Below are 15,343 nucleotides of genomic sequence, written 5' to 3' on the forward strand. Positions count from 1 at the left end.
TTTTTGTTTTTTTTTAAGGTTTCAGTTCCGTTTTCACGTTTTTTTTTGTTTTTTATTTTATAAAACATGCTAAAAGTGTGGTTTTAAACCCAAAAAAATTCAAGGGTCCGCCACTAAAACTAAATACTACTACTTTCTTGAAATCTTGTTTTGTTGGCTTATATATACACGTTTATACTTTTATTTTTCGAACCCCCTGAACGAAAATCCTGGGTCCGCCACTGCTGAGGGGTATTTTTAACCCAATAGGTGGATGAGGGGTATTTTTAAACCTTTTCGAATAATATAAGGATATTTTTGGCCCTTTTCCGATTATTCAAATACAAAATTATGTTGTATTAAACCCATAAGATTTTGGCGGTTTGGGTGGCCATCAATTTTTGAGCCACTTTTGATATTTTTTATTTGGCGTTCTATATTTATATTAAAGTCTGGTTAATCTGAATCCGTACCACATAAAGCCTTATTTGAAAGGAACGCTCTCCATCAACTACTTTTCCACATCTAAAATCCAAACTCAAAACATTTGATGAGATAAGAAACAACTCAATCAATTGCACCACATTTTTTGAAATTCTTTTTACTCATTTTTCTCACTTTGGTTAAAAGAGAAGAAGCCAAGTCCTTGGGGTGGGGAATGGTCTATTATATTATTACAAACTCTGCACATAAGCAGATATTATAGTACTATATTATAACTGATCAGAAAGAAGCTTAGCTGTATTCTACATTTAATAAACTGGAACTTTAATATTTGTTCAAACTTCAATGCTATAGAGACATACATATACTATATTATACTATTTGTAACTAAGTTCCATAAACTATCATTGCAGATATTTGTAGCAGCATCCCCAATAATTTTACCGATAAATTCGATAAAATTCAATAATTTTTACTTAGATTTTTTATTTATATTTAAAAATTTATTAACTAGCTATAAATAATTTATTCAAAACTCAATATTTTGTCTTTTCTAAAATTCAAAATCCATAAACTCAAATTCATGTTTGTTTGTCTTCTTTTCCATTTTTCATATGCATGGACCATGGTTTTATCAATGTATTCATGTGTTTGGATTCTTCATCAAAATGGAAAAATATTATATGATGCTGGTGGGAGGAAAATGATTCCAATGTAAGAATTAACTTGAAATAAGTATATTTATTTCATTAACAAATATAGTACTCCAAATCTCCAACTATATAATTGCCAATTTATTATACGACACACTTATTTCTTTAACTATATTTCAAAAAACAAAAAAGACATTTTTAAGTCCGCAAATAATTTAAATTTAATATTCTCATTTTATGTTATTGAGATTTTATAGTCTTGCAAAATGTCTAACACTTATTTTAAACACAAGATTCAAAACTCTTTCTTCATATCTAAACTGTGTGCGCACTCTATCAAAATTGTGTCACATAAATTATATAGACAGAGGGAATGACACGTATCTTAATTGCTAAGATTAAATTGTTTAATTTGGTACGTAAAAATATTGTGTGGTGAGTAAACATACTATTGTAACATTGTATTCTTTCATTATTCTCTTTCCTTTTTTTCAACTAGGTGAAATTTGATTTGTAATAAAACTAACAAGAGGAATTAATTTGAATAATAACCATTCCTCACTTTAAACTTTAAGGTTGTGGATTGCGATTCACTAAGAGATCAAAGGTGGGAGCTCCTACGGCTGGCTGGGGAGGAGGATATATAAAAATAAATACTCTAGTAAATAATTTTTTTAATAAAAATTGTAATGAAAGGCGTGATAGCTATTTTAATTTCCTTATTTTTATATAAGTTGGTCATCACATATCCACAAATGACCATACAATTTTGCTTTATAAAAGATTATTATTTTGCAACTATTAAGTATTTGTTAACAACTATATATCGTGCAATCCATCATCTTATTATCTTCTTGACTTGAAGCCTTTTTTGTGTATTTTTTTAAAAAAAAAATCTGATTTTGAAAAGCACCTGGCCCTTTATAAAATCCTATTTATTTCTTTACTACATAAGTAAACCAATTACATCATCGAAAGACAAAAAGTAACTGTATTTCTTCTTTAATTAATATCTTTCATATGCTTGGACAAAACTTTCTATCTTTAGTAAAATAGCGTTTGAAAAATATGAAATATAAGTTAACCCTTAAAATTTGTTTTTAATACTACATTTGTTGAGTGTACAACTTTTTAGCAGTTAATAATAGCAAGTTCACGTGAAAGTTAATCTAAAGTTCCTAGTAACTTTAATAATCTTGATTTCTTCAATATTCGTTTTATATCTTTGTACTGACAGTCAAATACTTAATTGGACTTGCAAAATTAATTTCTTATATCTATTTAAAGTATATATAATTAATGTGGTGTCCGAGCATATCAATTTATCATGTGTACCTTGATTAATTTTACTAAATATCTTCTCAATATAGATATTGAGCTTGAGTAACTTTATATACTATAACTTGAAATTTAAATAGATAGAAAAAAATCACTTAGCATTTTTTGCCTTCACTTAAGAAATACTAGTAAAAAACGATTTGCACATACAATTTACACCACGTCAATATAATGATGGAAGAAATGTGTTTTGCATGTATATTCAGCACTTAATTATGGTTAATTAGTGATATATTTTTACTTTATTAAATTATCTATAAATTTATATAACTTGATGTAAATATTGGATGAGAATATATTATATATACCGAAAATATTGTTGAGTAGGAAATTTATGGACTTAAGGATCCATGTTGAATATTAAGAATAAATTTTAAAAAAAGTAGTCGGATCTGGGAAACATCACATGTGGAATCTCTACACTACACATTGGGAGTAGAATTCTTGTATTTTAATTATGTCTATTCACTGATCTCACCTCGTGATCATACTATTTAATTTAGTGATATTAGGTGAGGATCTTGACCTAATTAATCACTCATACTAATTAGGAAAAATTACGGAGAACATTAAATATTTAGCCTATATTAGATACTATAGCTATAGTTTAAGAAAATTGTAATTCGTGGCTACGATTTTCCCAATTCTTGTTATTCGCCTGATTTGTATAAATTAAAAATTTGTATAATTTGGCTCCTAATTATATAAATTTGGAATTTTTCTATATGCTTAGCTATTTGTATACAATTTATGAAAAAATCATAATAAATTACCATGTTTATATATTGGCAAGCGACATATACAAACGGAGTTCTGAAAAATTTCTAAATGTATAAATACAGAATTTATATATATTTATCATATTTGTATATTCGCAACAGAAATATACAAACTGCAGTCTCCATAACAAACAAAACTATATCTATATATAGAATATGATTTGAAACTATCGCTATAGAGCCTTATTATGTCTATTATATTTCTAAATTTTTCTCAATAAATTAAGGCACCCATTATACAAATATATAAATTAAACTTCAGAACTTGTTTCGAAATGAAGAAGAAACATTTTTACTCAATGCTAACCTACGTAAGATATTGAAAAAAATAAAGAAAAAAAAATGTTATTCCTCGATCTAAAATTACTGTGGTAAGGACATAGAGATGGAGTTGTACAATAGAGATATCAGTAGTAAAATTGGAGATAAATACGATTTGAAGTTTATCAATTCAGACTTTTAATTTTAAAGTTATCAATTTTCAATTTAATAATTTAGTTATAACTTATATACATAATATCAAATTTAATACACATAAATTAAAGCTACTGAATTCTGCCGCTTTTACCCCGATACGTCCTCGAGTAAAGACAAACACGCTTTGTTATCAGCATGACCTTCTCCCACGTATGTTTTTGGAAGGACTTTGAATAATTTGCTAATGACTACTTAGCTTAGTTTAGATTTATATCGATTAAATTATTAGCGGTAGTAATATATACTATATATTTTAGGGAGGAAATAAAATATTTTGCCCTCTTATAATAATTTGATTACACATAAGATCATTTATAAGGAAAAAACGTAGATATCTTATAAAGAACATAAAAGTTTAAAAGTTCGACATGTATATATTTGTTTGTATTGCTTACATAATCATTGTATATATTTTTTTCAATATTTCAAACTTCCTTTCGTTAATAAATACCATATCAAATAATGAAATTTTATAAATTTATCCAAAATATATGTAATTTAGGTTATTATTACCCAAGTACTCACATCCCTAACAAACGTTAAAGGCTTATTTTTTACGACTTGACCTGAATCAAAACTACTCAATAGTTTGTGAAAAATATATAACGAGTATCTAGTAAATAGTCGAGGAGCGTGTTAGCTGAACATCCATCATTGCTAATAATAATATTTGACAAATAAGGGAAGTGATGGGTGATGGGAGTAGTATGGTATTGTCTACTGACAATTCAATGCAGAGAAGAAGAGATCAAAGTTCTGTGAAAAAAAGATTATGTTGGATGGAAAGACATGAAATAAAAGGGGAATGTAATTTACGACAATTCCAGTGGAAGATGAACAAGTTTCACTAACTTGGATTCTGCTTGAAGGGTCTCTGTCTATATTGTCACTTCTCTTACATTCCCTTTCTAAGCTATGTTTTGTTTTCATTCTTGTGCCAACTTTTCTTTATCCCCACCAACAACACTCTAAAAATTAACTTATTCAAATCAGGTGTTTACATCTATTTTTTTGTATACAAGTTTGTTTGTCACTTCATCATGATTAAATGATATACTACATGTATTCTTAAATTTGGTGGAATTCGGATACATATTCCCAAAACATCTCGATATATCGCGTTTCGGTTTCGGATACATCCTTCAACGTCCCGATACATCGCGTCTCAGTTTCGGATACATCAACGTCTTGATACATTGCGTCTCTGTTTCGGATACATCAACATCTTTGATACATTGCGTCTATGTTTAGGATACATCAACGACCTGGACTCCTGGTACATTGCGTCTCTGTTTCGGATACACCACTCAACATCTCGATACATCGTGTATGTTCGAATACATCCCAAAATGTCCTGATACATCACATTCCGATTTCGGATACATCCCGATACATCAGGTCTCGATTTTGGATATCTCTCTCAACGTCTCAATACATGAGGTAAAGTGAAATTGAGACCCTTCTACCCTTGCTCGGATAATAGTAACTCCAAAACAACCAAATCCGAAGTACCCTGAATTAACTAAGTAGCACCTTTTTAAGGCCACATTTTAAACTACTTTTAAGATATTCCATTTGTTTTCTCCTCATTGCACTCTAGAAACTAGAAAAAAAAAAGTAAAAAGTAAAGAAAAAGGATTTTTTTTTTTGAGGGGGTGGGGGTGGGTGGGTGGAGAATGGGGTTGGGGTGAGATGTTGCCCAAAGTGGTTAAATATGTAATAGTGAAATGAATTTTTCACCATGTTCCATAGAAAATATGGCTATCTACTGAGTTCTTAGGCAGTCAAACTGAGAAGTAATTTTTTCCCTTATTTCTTTTTTTGGGGATTTTTTTTCACCTTGTCCGTTCTAAATACATCTCTTTGGAATCACAAGAATATATAAATTGTATGGCTAAAAATATGTACTAGTATTATTTGCTTTGGGTACTTTGATTTTTTATTCAATAACTAATTTGCTTTTGGTACTTTGATTTTTTATTCTATATGATTAGATACGAAATTTATACTTAATATATTTTGGTGATAGTAATAAAGTGTCAATGTAATGATTGAAAAGTTAATTTAATCACAAATATCATGTCAAAGTTAAAGATATTATAATTAAACTATGAATTTGACTTGTATAAAGATATTAGTGATGACGGAAAGGGTCAGTAAAATAGTTGTTAGAAAAGAAAGGAAGTATTACGTCAAACCTAAATTATGAATATTTAAAGGTTTAAGTTTTAGGTAATAGACATGTCAGTATCGCTCTTTTACATCATCGGCAGTCATCTTTTAACTATTATAATGATAATGAGTATCATAGTAATTCATTACTAATATTTTTTTTGATAACATGGACATATAAAAAAAGTTATTTATATTGATCAAGCATACACGACTATATTAAAGAAGAATAGTGAGTTTATTATTATTGTTGACTGGTGATTTTTTATTTAAAAAAAATGTATTTGAAAATTTATAATAAAATGTAGTCGTAAACATTTATAAGCTATGATTTACTTATTTGATAATATTTTGTACGAGTTGGAAAAGTTTTCATAAGTTATGAGAATTTATGTTAACGATAAAAATAATTTAAGAAATTCAAATTACATGTCCAAGCAAAATTTCAACTTTCAATCAACATTATTTCAAATCATTGAATTTCATAAACAGTCTTTCTACCTTGAAGAGATAGTGATAAGGTCTGCATATAGTCTATCGTTTCAAACCCACTTTATGAGATTTCACTTGATAAGTTATTGTTGTTGTTATAATCATGTTTAAACTATATATGAGAAAAACTAGGTAAGGCTAGAGGGGTCATCTGAACTCTCTTTGGCAAAAAATTAAATTTTATACATGATTAAATGCAATATTATAAATATTTTATGTATATATAGTAGAAATTGCAACTTATTTGTATTTATTTATTTTTCATATTTTGAACTTCCTAAGTTAAAAAATATTGGCTCTCCCATTGGTCTTGAAATTTAAAAATGGTTAAAAACGAGGGAGCACTATTTATTGGTACCTTTAAAAGAGTCAAAGACGCTCTCAAACTCACAGCATACCAAATTCCCTATAACTGATTCTCCCTTCACTCTTTTTAATTTCTTTTCAAATACTATTTTTATATGCATATATATAAAAATATATGTGTATAATATATCTACTTTTTTTACAAAACTTTTATGTATCTATACATTTTTATTTTTTTTTAAGTAATTGTTAATCATCATTTGATATTTGTAATTTTCATGAAAGAAACTAAAAGAAGTATGGAGGATATTTACCCTGCATCTCCGGTAGCAGTTGCACCTAACAAGAGTACTGGCAACGTGATGAGTAGTACCAGTACTCCTTCAAGAAACTGCTCAATAACCGCCGTGAAAAACCACCGCCACATGGCAACCGTCGTCGACGACGATAACGACGGCGACGGCGACCCGATTGAATGTACGGGGAAATCGTGCAAGTCATGTACAGCTGGAGTTGTAGCCGATTGCGTTGCATTATGCTGCTGCCCCTGCGCTGTGATTGATATTTTAGCACTGGCGTTTTTCAGGATCCCGTGGATGATGGGGAGAAAATATTTGGGGAAAAGTAAAAAATCGGAAAAAAAGAAGAAAAAGAAGAATAAGAAGAAGATTCATCAGAAGAAGGAGGAAGAAATGGAGAAGAGTTACAGTTATCGTGATTGCGTTACGTATGAATTGGACAGTATAGATGGAAGAATTTCAACAAGATCAGTTAAAGATGAAGAAATCGTTACAGGAAATTTGAAGAAATCATTGGGAATTGTAATTGGGGATGAAGACAAAAACAATACTAGTGCTAAGTTTGATGTAGAACAATTTTGGTTAGATTTGTATGAACAAGTTGGTCATTTGGGATTTGGCAGAGTTTCTTACACTGGAATCCCTTCTCAAGGTAATACTGGGTAACTTTTTTATTTCTTCAAGGATCCCGTGTTTGAAATTTGCGTGGTTAAAAAGTTCCAGTATACAAAGTACAACTTTATTCTCAGAGCTCGAACCTGAGACTCCATTGTATCCCAATGTCTACAGCATTGTTCAGAAATGGGAGAATCATGAACAGTGAAAAGGAAAAAGAGCAATATAGCAGGATCAGTATTATTAGAATTAGAATATTTTGGGGTTTTCAACTGTAAAAAACCACCAATTTGTATCTTGTATTTGTGAATTGTACAGTTTATTGTATCTTCTTTTTCTTTTATCATAGTCCTATTTTGCTACCTTGTTCTTTATATCTAAAGTTTTCTTTTGATTATTTCAGAAAAGATAGAGTATAATAAAACTATCTATTTAAATCATATGCATAAATTTGCCTTTTTAAAGATAACCTGTCTTTGTTTTGTTCTTAAATACTAGTTACTAGTACTTCTATTTTTAAAATGAAGGGAAGTTTCTTCTCCATATTTGCTTAATGATTCCCCAGTTTGCATATTAGCGTCAACTTAATGTAACAAATTAGATATGAATTGATTGGCATTTGGGCCCAAGGGTGGGGGATGGAACAGTTGCATAACATGATTATGTTTATGTTATAGGACACTACAAGATAAAATATGATGTTTTCTTCCTACGATCTATGTTGTTGCTTCGTTAAGAAAGAATATGCAATCTGTTGAGTTACTACAAAGAAATAACTACTACTACTAGAATGAGAAACTGCAAATAACCTCGAAAAAGAACCACATGAAGATGTGGCAAAAGGGCCTCCCTTTTCCACCTAACTCCACAAAAGTGGCCCAAACTCGTAATTGACAACAATAAAATGTCGAATAGATATCATATTGCAACATTATCTCTACAGAATTTGCAATCAATATAATTAAAACTTGTAAATCTATTGGCAATGGATTGCACCTAGCTACCAACCCAATCAATCAATATAATAACAAATCTTGACTCATAGTATTATAGCAGACGTGTGGCCCTCTTACATTATTAGTGCTAAAATTGTTTTTTTATTTAAGCACGGAGAGACAAGAGAATCCTAATAACAAATTGTGTTTTTATCAGGATAAAGTTTGTTTTTTTATTTTCCAGATCATTCTTCTTTTCTTTGTATTTTCATGTTTGTTCTTGATATATAATGTCATTGAAAGGACAACCCAATAATTAAGTGGTCATAATTAATCCGAAATAGTAAATACCATGATATTGAATATTAAGCGTTCTATTCATTTTTGGTTCTACTCAACCTTCCTTGCTCCCTTGTAAACAATTGTGGAAAAAAATAAATAATAACCACTATTCTTTTGGAAAATAACGTAGTTAATTCGAAATGGTAATAATATATATTATTACAACAATTATAGTTCTGAAACTTCAATAAATGGAAATAATAATAGTAATAAATATTCTTCAAACATGTTTTGAAACTTACTAAAATTCACTTTGTGCAAATCCTGAAATAATCTTTTCTAAAATGTCAGATAGCTCGTTTAATGGAAACTGGAGTGATATCCAAATCAAGAGTTACATAGCTTGTTTACAGCCTTATAGCTCCAATCACTGTTTTGCAAAGATTATGAGCCATTATTATGTCAAACTTACTGAATGTACTCTTGACTCCCTCAAAATGACTAACTGTAATTGATGTATTCTTAACTGTTTAATGCTTGAACCTCCAGCATCTTTTAGTTGGACAACACGTTTCTTCCCTATCTGTGCTTCGATATCATGGTTAGCAGAACTTCGAGACTGTTCTTGGCTTAGCACAGATGCAGCTTATCACAGACATTCATTGCCACCCGGAAGGTACATTCTGAGGTAACTGATGATTCATTTTTTTTTAAAAAAAATTGAATGTGTGCACTCTGCCATTGATATAGAGACTAAACTTCTGCAGTCACGTGACAATACCAAGTTCACAAGGCTATCGTATCCATAAACAAGCCAATATCAGTATGAATTAACTCTGAATGTGCAAATAAGAGACTCAGAAAATGACATAGAAAACGAGTGTATCCCTGCATTCAACAAGCAATACAAGTTACCACCTCTATAAGTGCAGTTCAGGATCTTTTGACAAATGACAAGAATGTTCATCAATGCAAAACGTAAACGCATTTTTACTTCCCTTTTAGTTTTGGTTGGTGATGGGATGGCTGCAGATTCAGCTAACTCTAACACCAAACTAATCAAAGTAATTGCAACTTTATAGTAACTTGAGCAAATCAATTGTACAGAGCTAGCATCCTATGCTCCTACTTCATACATGAACCTAATACAAGTGCACTCAGTATCCTAATCAACATAAGCTGGACAATATACTAACACTATCAACAAAAGGAGAACACATCAAGTTGAAGCAACCAGCTTCAGGGATCCCCTATGGGTTCGTTGAAATCACTGCACTTACCTTCTCCAGCAAACCTTTTATCTCATTCTCCAACTCTGATTTCTCCTCGCTTGTAATCTTACCCTTACACTTACCCAGTATTGATGACATCCCCTTCAGCTTCTGCTTGATTAGTTGTACCTGTGACTTCCCCTTACGAGCTTTCAGCGAGGATAGTGGACTCTCAGATTTAGAGGAATAGCTGAGCGTAAAGTTCACATTAGCAGCACCAAAAGGACTTTGCCTTACTGATTCTTTGAAGGCCTGTGCAGCATCTGAACCACGCCTGTAGACAATTCGAACAGAGTTCGAATCACATAGCACTTTTGTTTCCTCTTCATTCAGCTCTCCAAACTTGTTATATATTCGAATGATTTCATCCTCTGATGGCAAAGAAAAACCAGTTAAAAATGTCACCAAGAGAATCACAGATGAAGTTTCTCCACCATCATCTTCATCTTCTTTTCCCTGACTAGAAGGACCAGATTCTTTTTTGAGTTTGGTAACTTCTGATTTCGCATGATTTGTCTTCCTCTTCTTTGAAGGAACAGAGTCTGGTGATTTAGAATCACTCTGGGAAATTACATTTCTTGATCCCACAGATTTTCTCTTCTTTCCTGTTTCCACTTGGTGATACTGCTTGTAGTTTGATCCATCAAAATATACTGAGTTTCTGAAAGTGGAAATGAAACCTCTGGCCTTCTCAAGAGATCCATTCCTCAATAAAAGAGGGTTTAGAGCAGTAGACTGAACCTCGGACAGTACTTCATCCACAGATGAATTGATAGCCATGGTATCAAAAGTCTTAGGGCTTCGCTTTCTGATACGAGAACTTTTGTCAAGGTCATCCTTGAAAGCCTCATTCCCATTTGCATCAGGGGAAGACAAAAGAAGACGAGCAGCCTTTGTCATCCTCTCACCAATCTTGGAAATATCAGAAAATTTCTGAGATTCTATTTCCAGGTCTCTCTTAAAGCTTGATTTTCCTGCATTCCACTTAGGGCTTGTATAAGGAGGTGACAAATACTTGCTCTTCTTTCTTTCCCTCGATAGAGGGCCCGCATTCATGTCTTGCTGGTCGCCAAGTTCATCACGCTCAGGAATTGAAACACTAAGTTTCTTTGTTTTCACCAAGTCACTGTCACCAGACTTCTTGCTGACCCTCTTACCAATTTTTTCATCAACACTCTTCGAGCTGCCAGTGTGACCTTTAGCTTTCTCACCAGACTTCTTCCTTTTCTTCTCGGATGTTTCTACAGATGAAGGTGTAGAATCGTCTTCAGTTGTCTTCTTACCTTTGGGCTTGGCGTTCTCTCCCATAAGTTCAGCCACACTTTTCTGCTTCCTCTTCTGATAAATCTTGTCGCAAGCAGTCATAGGAAACTTTGAAGATCCAGAATTAGGAATTTCTTCTTCTGATGGACCCTGAATAGGAACCTCAATGGGTATACTGAAGTCATTTGCATCAATGACTTGATCTTCCTTCTTGTCCTCAAGTCCTTCAACTAGCAGGGGTTCACAATATGAAGCCAAAAGGTGTCCATACTTAGCACGATAAAAAGCAGATAGCCAACTCTTCAAGACAGTAAACTCAAGTATATTGGAATTAGAATTGGTTAGTGCGTTACGTTTTAGACTTTTAAGTCTTTCCGCAGGTTCGAACTGAGAAAGTAAAAGACTGACAGTTTCTGAAACAGGCACTTGAACACCCTTTTTGATTCCAGCATTCACTGCCAATGGCCAACAAAGGCCAGTACGACTCTCTTCAGAGACGCATTGGCAGGTCATTTGAAACTCCACAAGCACACTAATTTCATCCAAGGTCTTTTCAACAGCATATAAGAAACTCTTGGAAGTGCTCTGTTTTGACATTTTTTCAAAGTTGTCAACAAAAGGCAACAACTGCGAAGGGGGGCACCAAGAAAATGACCCATCTCCAAAGTATGCCACTAGCAATCGACCTGTTTGATTATACTTCATAGCAAAGTCTGAGGCAGCGGAAGCATCGTAAACACGCCCTGGCCACCACGGATGACTCTTAATCTTGCCCCACACAAAGTCACCAACTGCATAAACATGTTTTACACTCATTGTATCTTCCCCAGAGTTATCCTCTGCAGTTTCTCCATCAACAGCATCAACCATCTCATCATCAGAACCACCAGCTACATTCTCCTCTCCGTTCATTTCCTCAACCAAATGTCCAGGCCCTTGATCTGCTTCAGCCCCTTGACTAGCAAGCTCTCCCCCACTCACATTATCCAGTGAACCATGAACTTCCACCACATCACCATCGGCATCATTACCCACTTCCGAGGTCTCCTCAGTAGCAACAACTGGCTCGCTAATAGCACCAGTATCCACATTTCCATTATCACCAGAAACCCTAGGCACCTCATCAAGCAACCCAGGTACAGAATCAGTCATTAGGGTTTCAGAGTCCAATGCTTCAGCTAGATTTTTGCTCTTCTCTGTGTTTTCGTCACTCGACATACCCAAAGAAAAGGTTACAAAACTCAATCACTTCAGTTCTATACCGATTCAAATCTGCAACAAGAAAAAAATAATCAAAACACCCCAGCTCAGAAAAAGTCCCAAAAAAAAAAAACATTATCAGAAACACAGAGATAAACTACCACAAATATTCAACCTTTCTATAAACCTAGGGTTTGGTCTAGACCTTAAAATCATATATACAAAAACTATAACAGGTAAAAAAAAAATGAAAAACATAAACAGAGAAAGGGAACAAACCAAAATCGACCAGAGTTTGCAAACTTCTGGAGAAATCGACGTGCCTCTTCTGTTCGTTGAGAGAGAGAGAGAGTAAATGAGCTTGTAGAAACCGCAGGGAGTTTTGGCTTTTGAGTTTTGGACAAAAATATATTTTCGTACACTTCGCTTATTTTGCGTTTCTATCAGTCAAAACAGAGCTTGGACGGTTGAGATGAAAGATGCCTTTAAAATATTTGAGAACGGTTCATTAACTCTCTGAAATGAAAGAAAGACTTGGACGGTTGAGATGTAATATGAGAAATGAAAGAAAGAGTTGGACGGTTGAGATGTAATGTGAGAAATGAAAGGCTTCCAACGATGAAGGCGGTAATTTTTGGGGATCTTCCTTGAAATTTGAATCATCCATCATTTACCGCTCTCTTTCCCTCTTTTTTTTTGGGTTCCATTTGTGTATAGGAGAAAGATCATTGTTCAAGACGAATCAGATTGTGACACGTGTAAAATTAAGATCGAGAAAATGCTTGTTATAATTTGTGTCTTTGCGGAATTGACAAGGATCGCTCATTGAGATCTTAGGCGATTTAATATTTGTACATATAAAGTTATTTTGTGATTGGACAACTCATAGGACCTTTTCCCGGAGAACCCACCTTAGAATTGGACATCCTTATGACACTTTTGTAGAGATCAACAATCAATATTGAGTTGTAGCTGACCTATCAATCAGCCTCAAGTGAAGTTTCAAAACATTGGCACTTGCTACGAATTATTAGTCTTTTCGGTGCCAAACGTGTAGCCATTTAACGGTGAAGGAAAGTTTGAATTTTGTGACTGAAAACATTTTAGAAGACATCAAAAAAACTTTAGAAAACGACTAGTCCTTTTGTCTTCTTAGCTTAGCTTAGAATATTCACCAAAAAAAACTTTCGACCTTCATGATTAATATTCTTGTATTAACCCTATGCCTTGGTCTTTTAGCATATGTTTTGGTTTCTATTATCTCGTTGCTGAATTCTGAACCTTCTTGTATAGCCCTATTCGAAGAGTATCAATGACTACGTTTTATCCTTAAAACCAAATATTTGATACAATTTAATATAATATTTATAAATTTGAAGAACTTAAATACAGTAGAAGAATACACTAACCAGTCTTATATAATATGACTAAGTTATAGATACAAAGTCATTTAAAAAAAATAAAATTCCGTATAAATATTTATAACTTCTCAGATTTCAATTGTATAAGGTGTCAAGCGCCTACCTCTAAAAATTATATAAATTAATTAATTTTAACTCATTGTAGACACGTAATTTTTGACCGAACTTAAGGTATTACACCATTTTTAGTACATGAATATTGCTTTTTTTATATAAATCAAATATTTTATTTTTATTTTATTTTTCATCGTATTTTAGTAACTTTATTTTAAAGGATAAGAAAACAACAAAAAAACATAATCATATTTTGTGGTAAGTTATTATTATTATTATTATTATTATTATTATTATCATTATTACAATTTATATATATTTTATAGAAAACATAAAAAAAAATAACTTAACCTACCCACTTCACCCCCCACAACCTCACTACCTCAACTCCACTCACCACCCCACTTCACTACTTCCCCCTATTCCATAACACACTACAATACATATACTGACCAACATACAGAAAGAAAAAGAAGAAGAAAAACGGACAAAAACCAAAAAAAAAGAGAAGAAGAATATACTACATGAGCAAGAAGAAAAAAAAAGAAAAGAAAACACTTCCATTTTGTTTATTCTTCTTTCAAACAATAATCATACATTCACATCTTTTCTTCCTTTACCCATTTTTTTCATATCAACACAAACACATATACCATCACAAAACAACCTATAAAAGTTGTGGGTGTTCTAATCGAGCTTCGGTTAAAATTTTGCGGTATTCAACTTTTACTTTATCTTCTTATTTAATTTATTCATGAAATTTGATGTAATTATTATGATAAGTTTTCTTACACTTCTATTTTATTCATAATTTGATTAAAATGAAGAATGTGTTAAGTGTTATATCATCATTATATAGAAGTGGTGGTTCCTCAACTACCACCAAACCAATCAAAAATCGCCACATGGGCCTAATTAATATTTCTTCTTTATATAATATTTCTATTTCTTACTTTACGTATTTACTTTCTATTATATTATATATTATATATTAACTATATATATAAGTCTTGGACTACCAAGGGTATTCCCGTCATTTCTCATCATCATATAGAAGTGGTGGTTCCTCAACTACCACCAAACCAATCAAAAATATACTATATAAGTGGTGGTGCCCTTGGACGACCAAGGGTATTCCCGTCATTTCATTCCTTAAATTTTGTCCTGAATCTTCATTCTATTCCCCGGGTGGTTCCTCAACTACCACCAAACCAATCAAAAATCGCCACATGGGCCTAATTAATATTTCTTTCTTTTATATAATATTTTCTATTTCTACTTTCTATTTCTTTCTATTATATTATATATTATATATTATCTATATATATAAGTCTTGGACTACCAAGGGTATTCCCGTCATTTC

The 15,343-nt window shown here is 32.2% G+C and overlaps 1 protein-coding gene across 2 annotated transcripts; it reads right to left on the reverse strand.

Moving 5' to 3' along the window:
• Positions 1-9,733: 9,733 nt before the first annotated feature.
• On the reverse strand, positions 9,734-12,926 carry LOC102594150 (uncharacterized). Of its 2 annotated transcripts, none has more exons than XM_015307337.1 (2): positions 12,795-12,926; positions 9,734-12,577 (listed from the first exon to the last, which is right to left on the reverse strand). In XM_015307337.1, exon 2 carries the CDS (start codon positions 12,521-12,523, stop codon positions 10,022-10,024), a length of 2,502 nt encoding a protein of 833 aa, XP_015162823.1. In that variant the 5' UTR covers positions 12,524-12,577; positions 12,795-12,926; the 3' UTR covers positions 9,734-10,021. The 2 variants fall into 2 exon arrangements, with proteins under 2 accessions (XP_015162823.1, XP_006338569.1); XM_006338507.2 differs by having other exon boundaries at positions 12,785-12,926.
• Between the last annotated feature and the right edge of the window lie 2,417 nt (positions 12,927-15,343).

The sequence above is a fragment of the Solanum tuberosum genome, unplaced genomic scaffold (assembly GCF_000226075.1).
Source record: "Solanum tuberosum cultivar DM 1-3 516 R44 unplaced genomic scaffold, SolTub_3.0 scf00004, whole genome shotgun sequence".
Taxonomy (NCBI): Eukaryota; Viridiplantae; Streptophyta; class Magnoliopsida; order Solanales; family Solanaceae; genus Solanum; species Solanum tuberosum.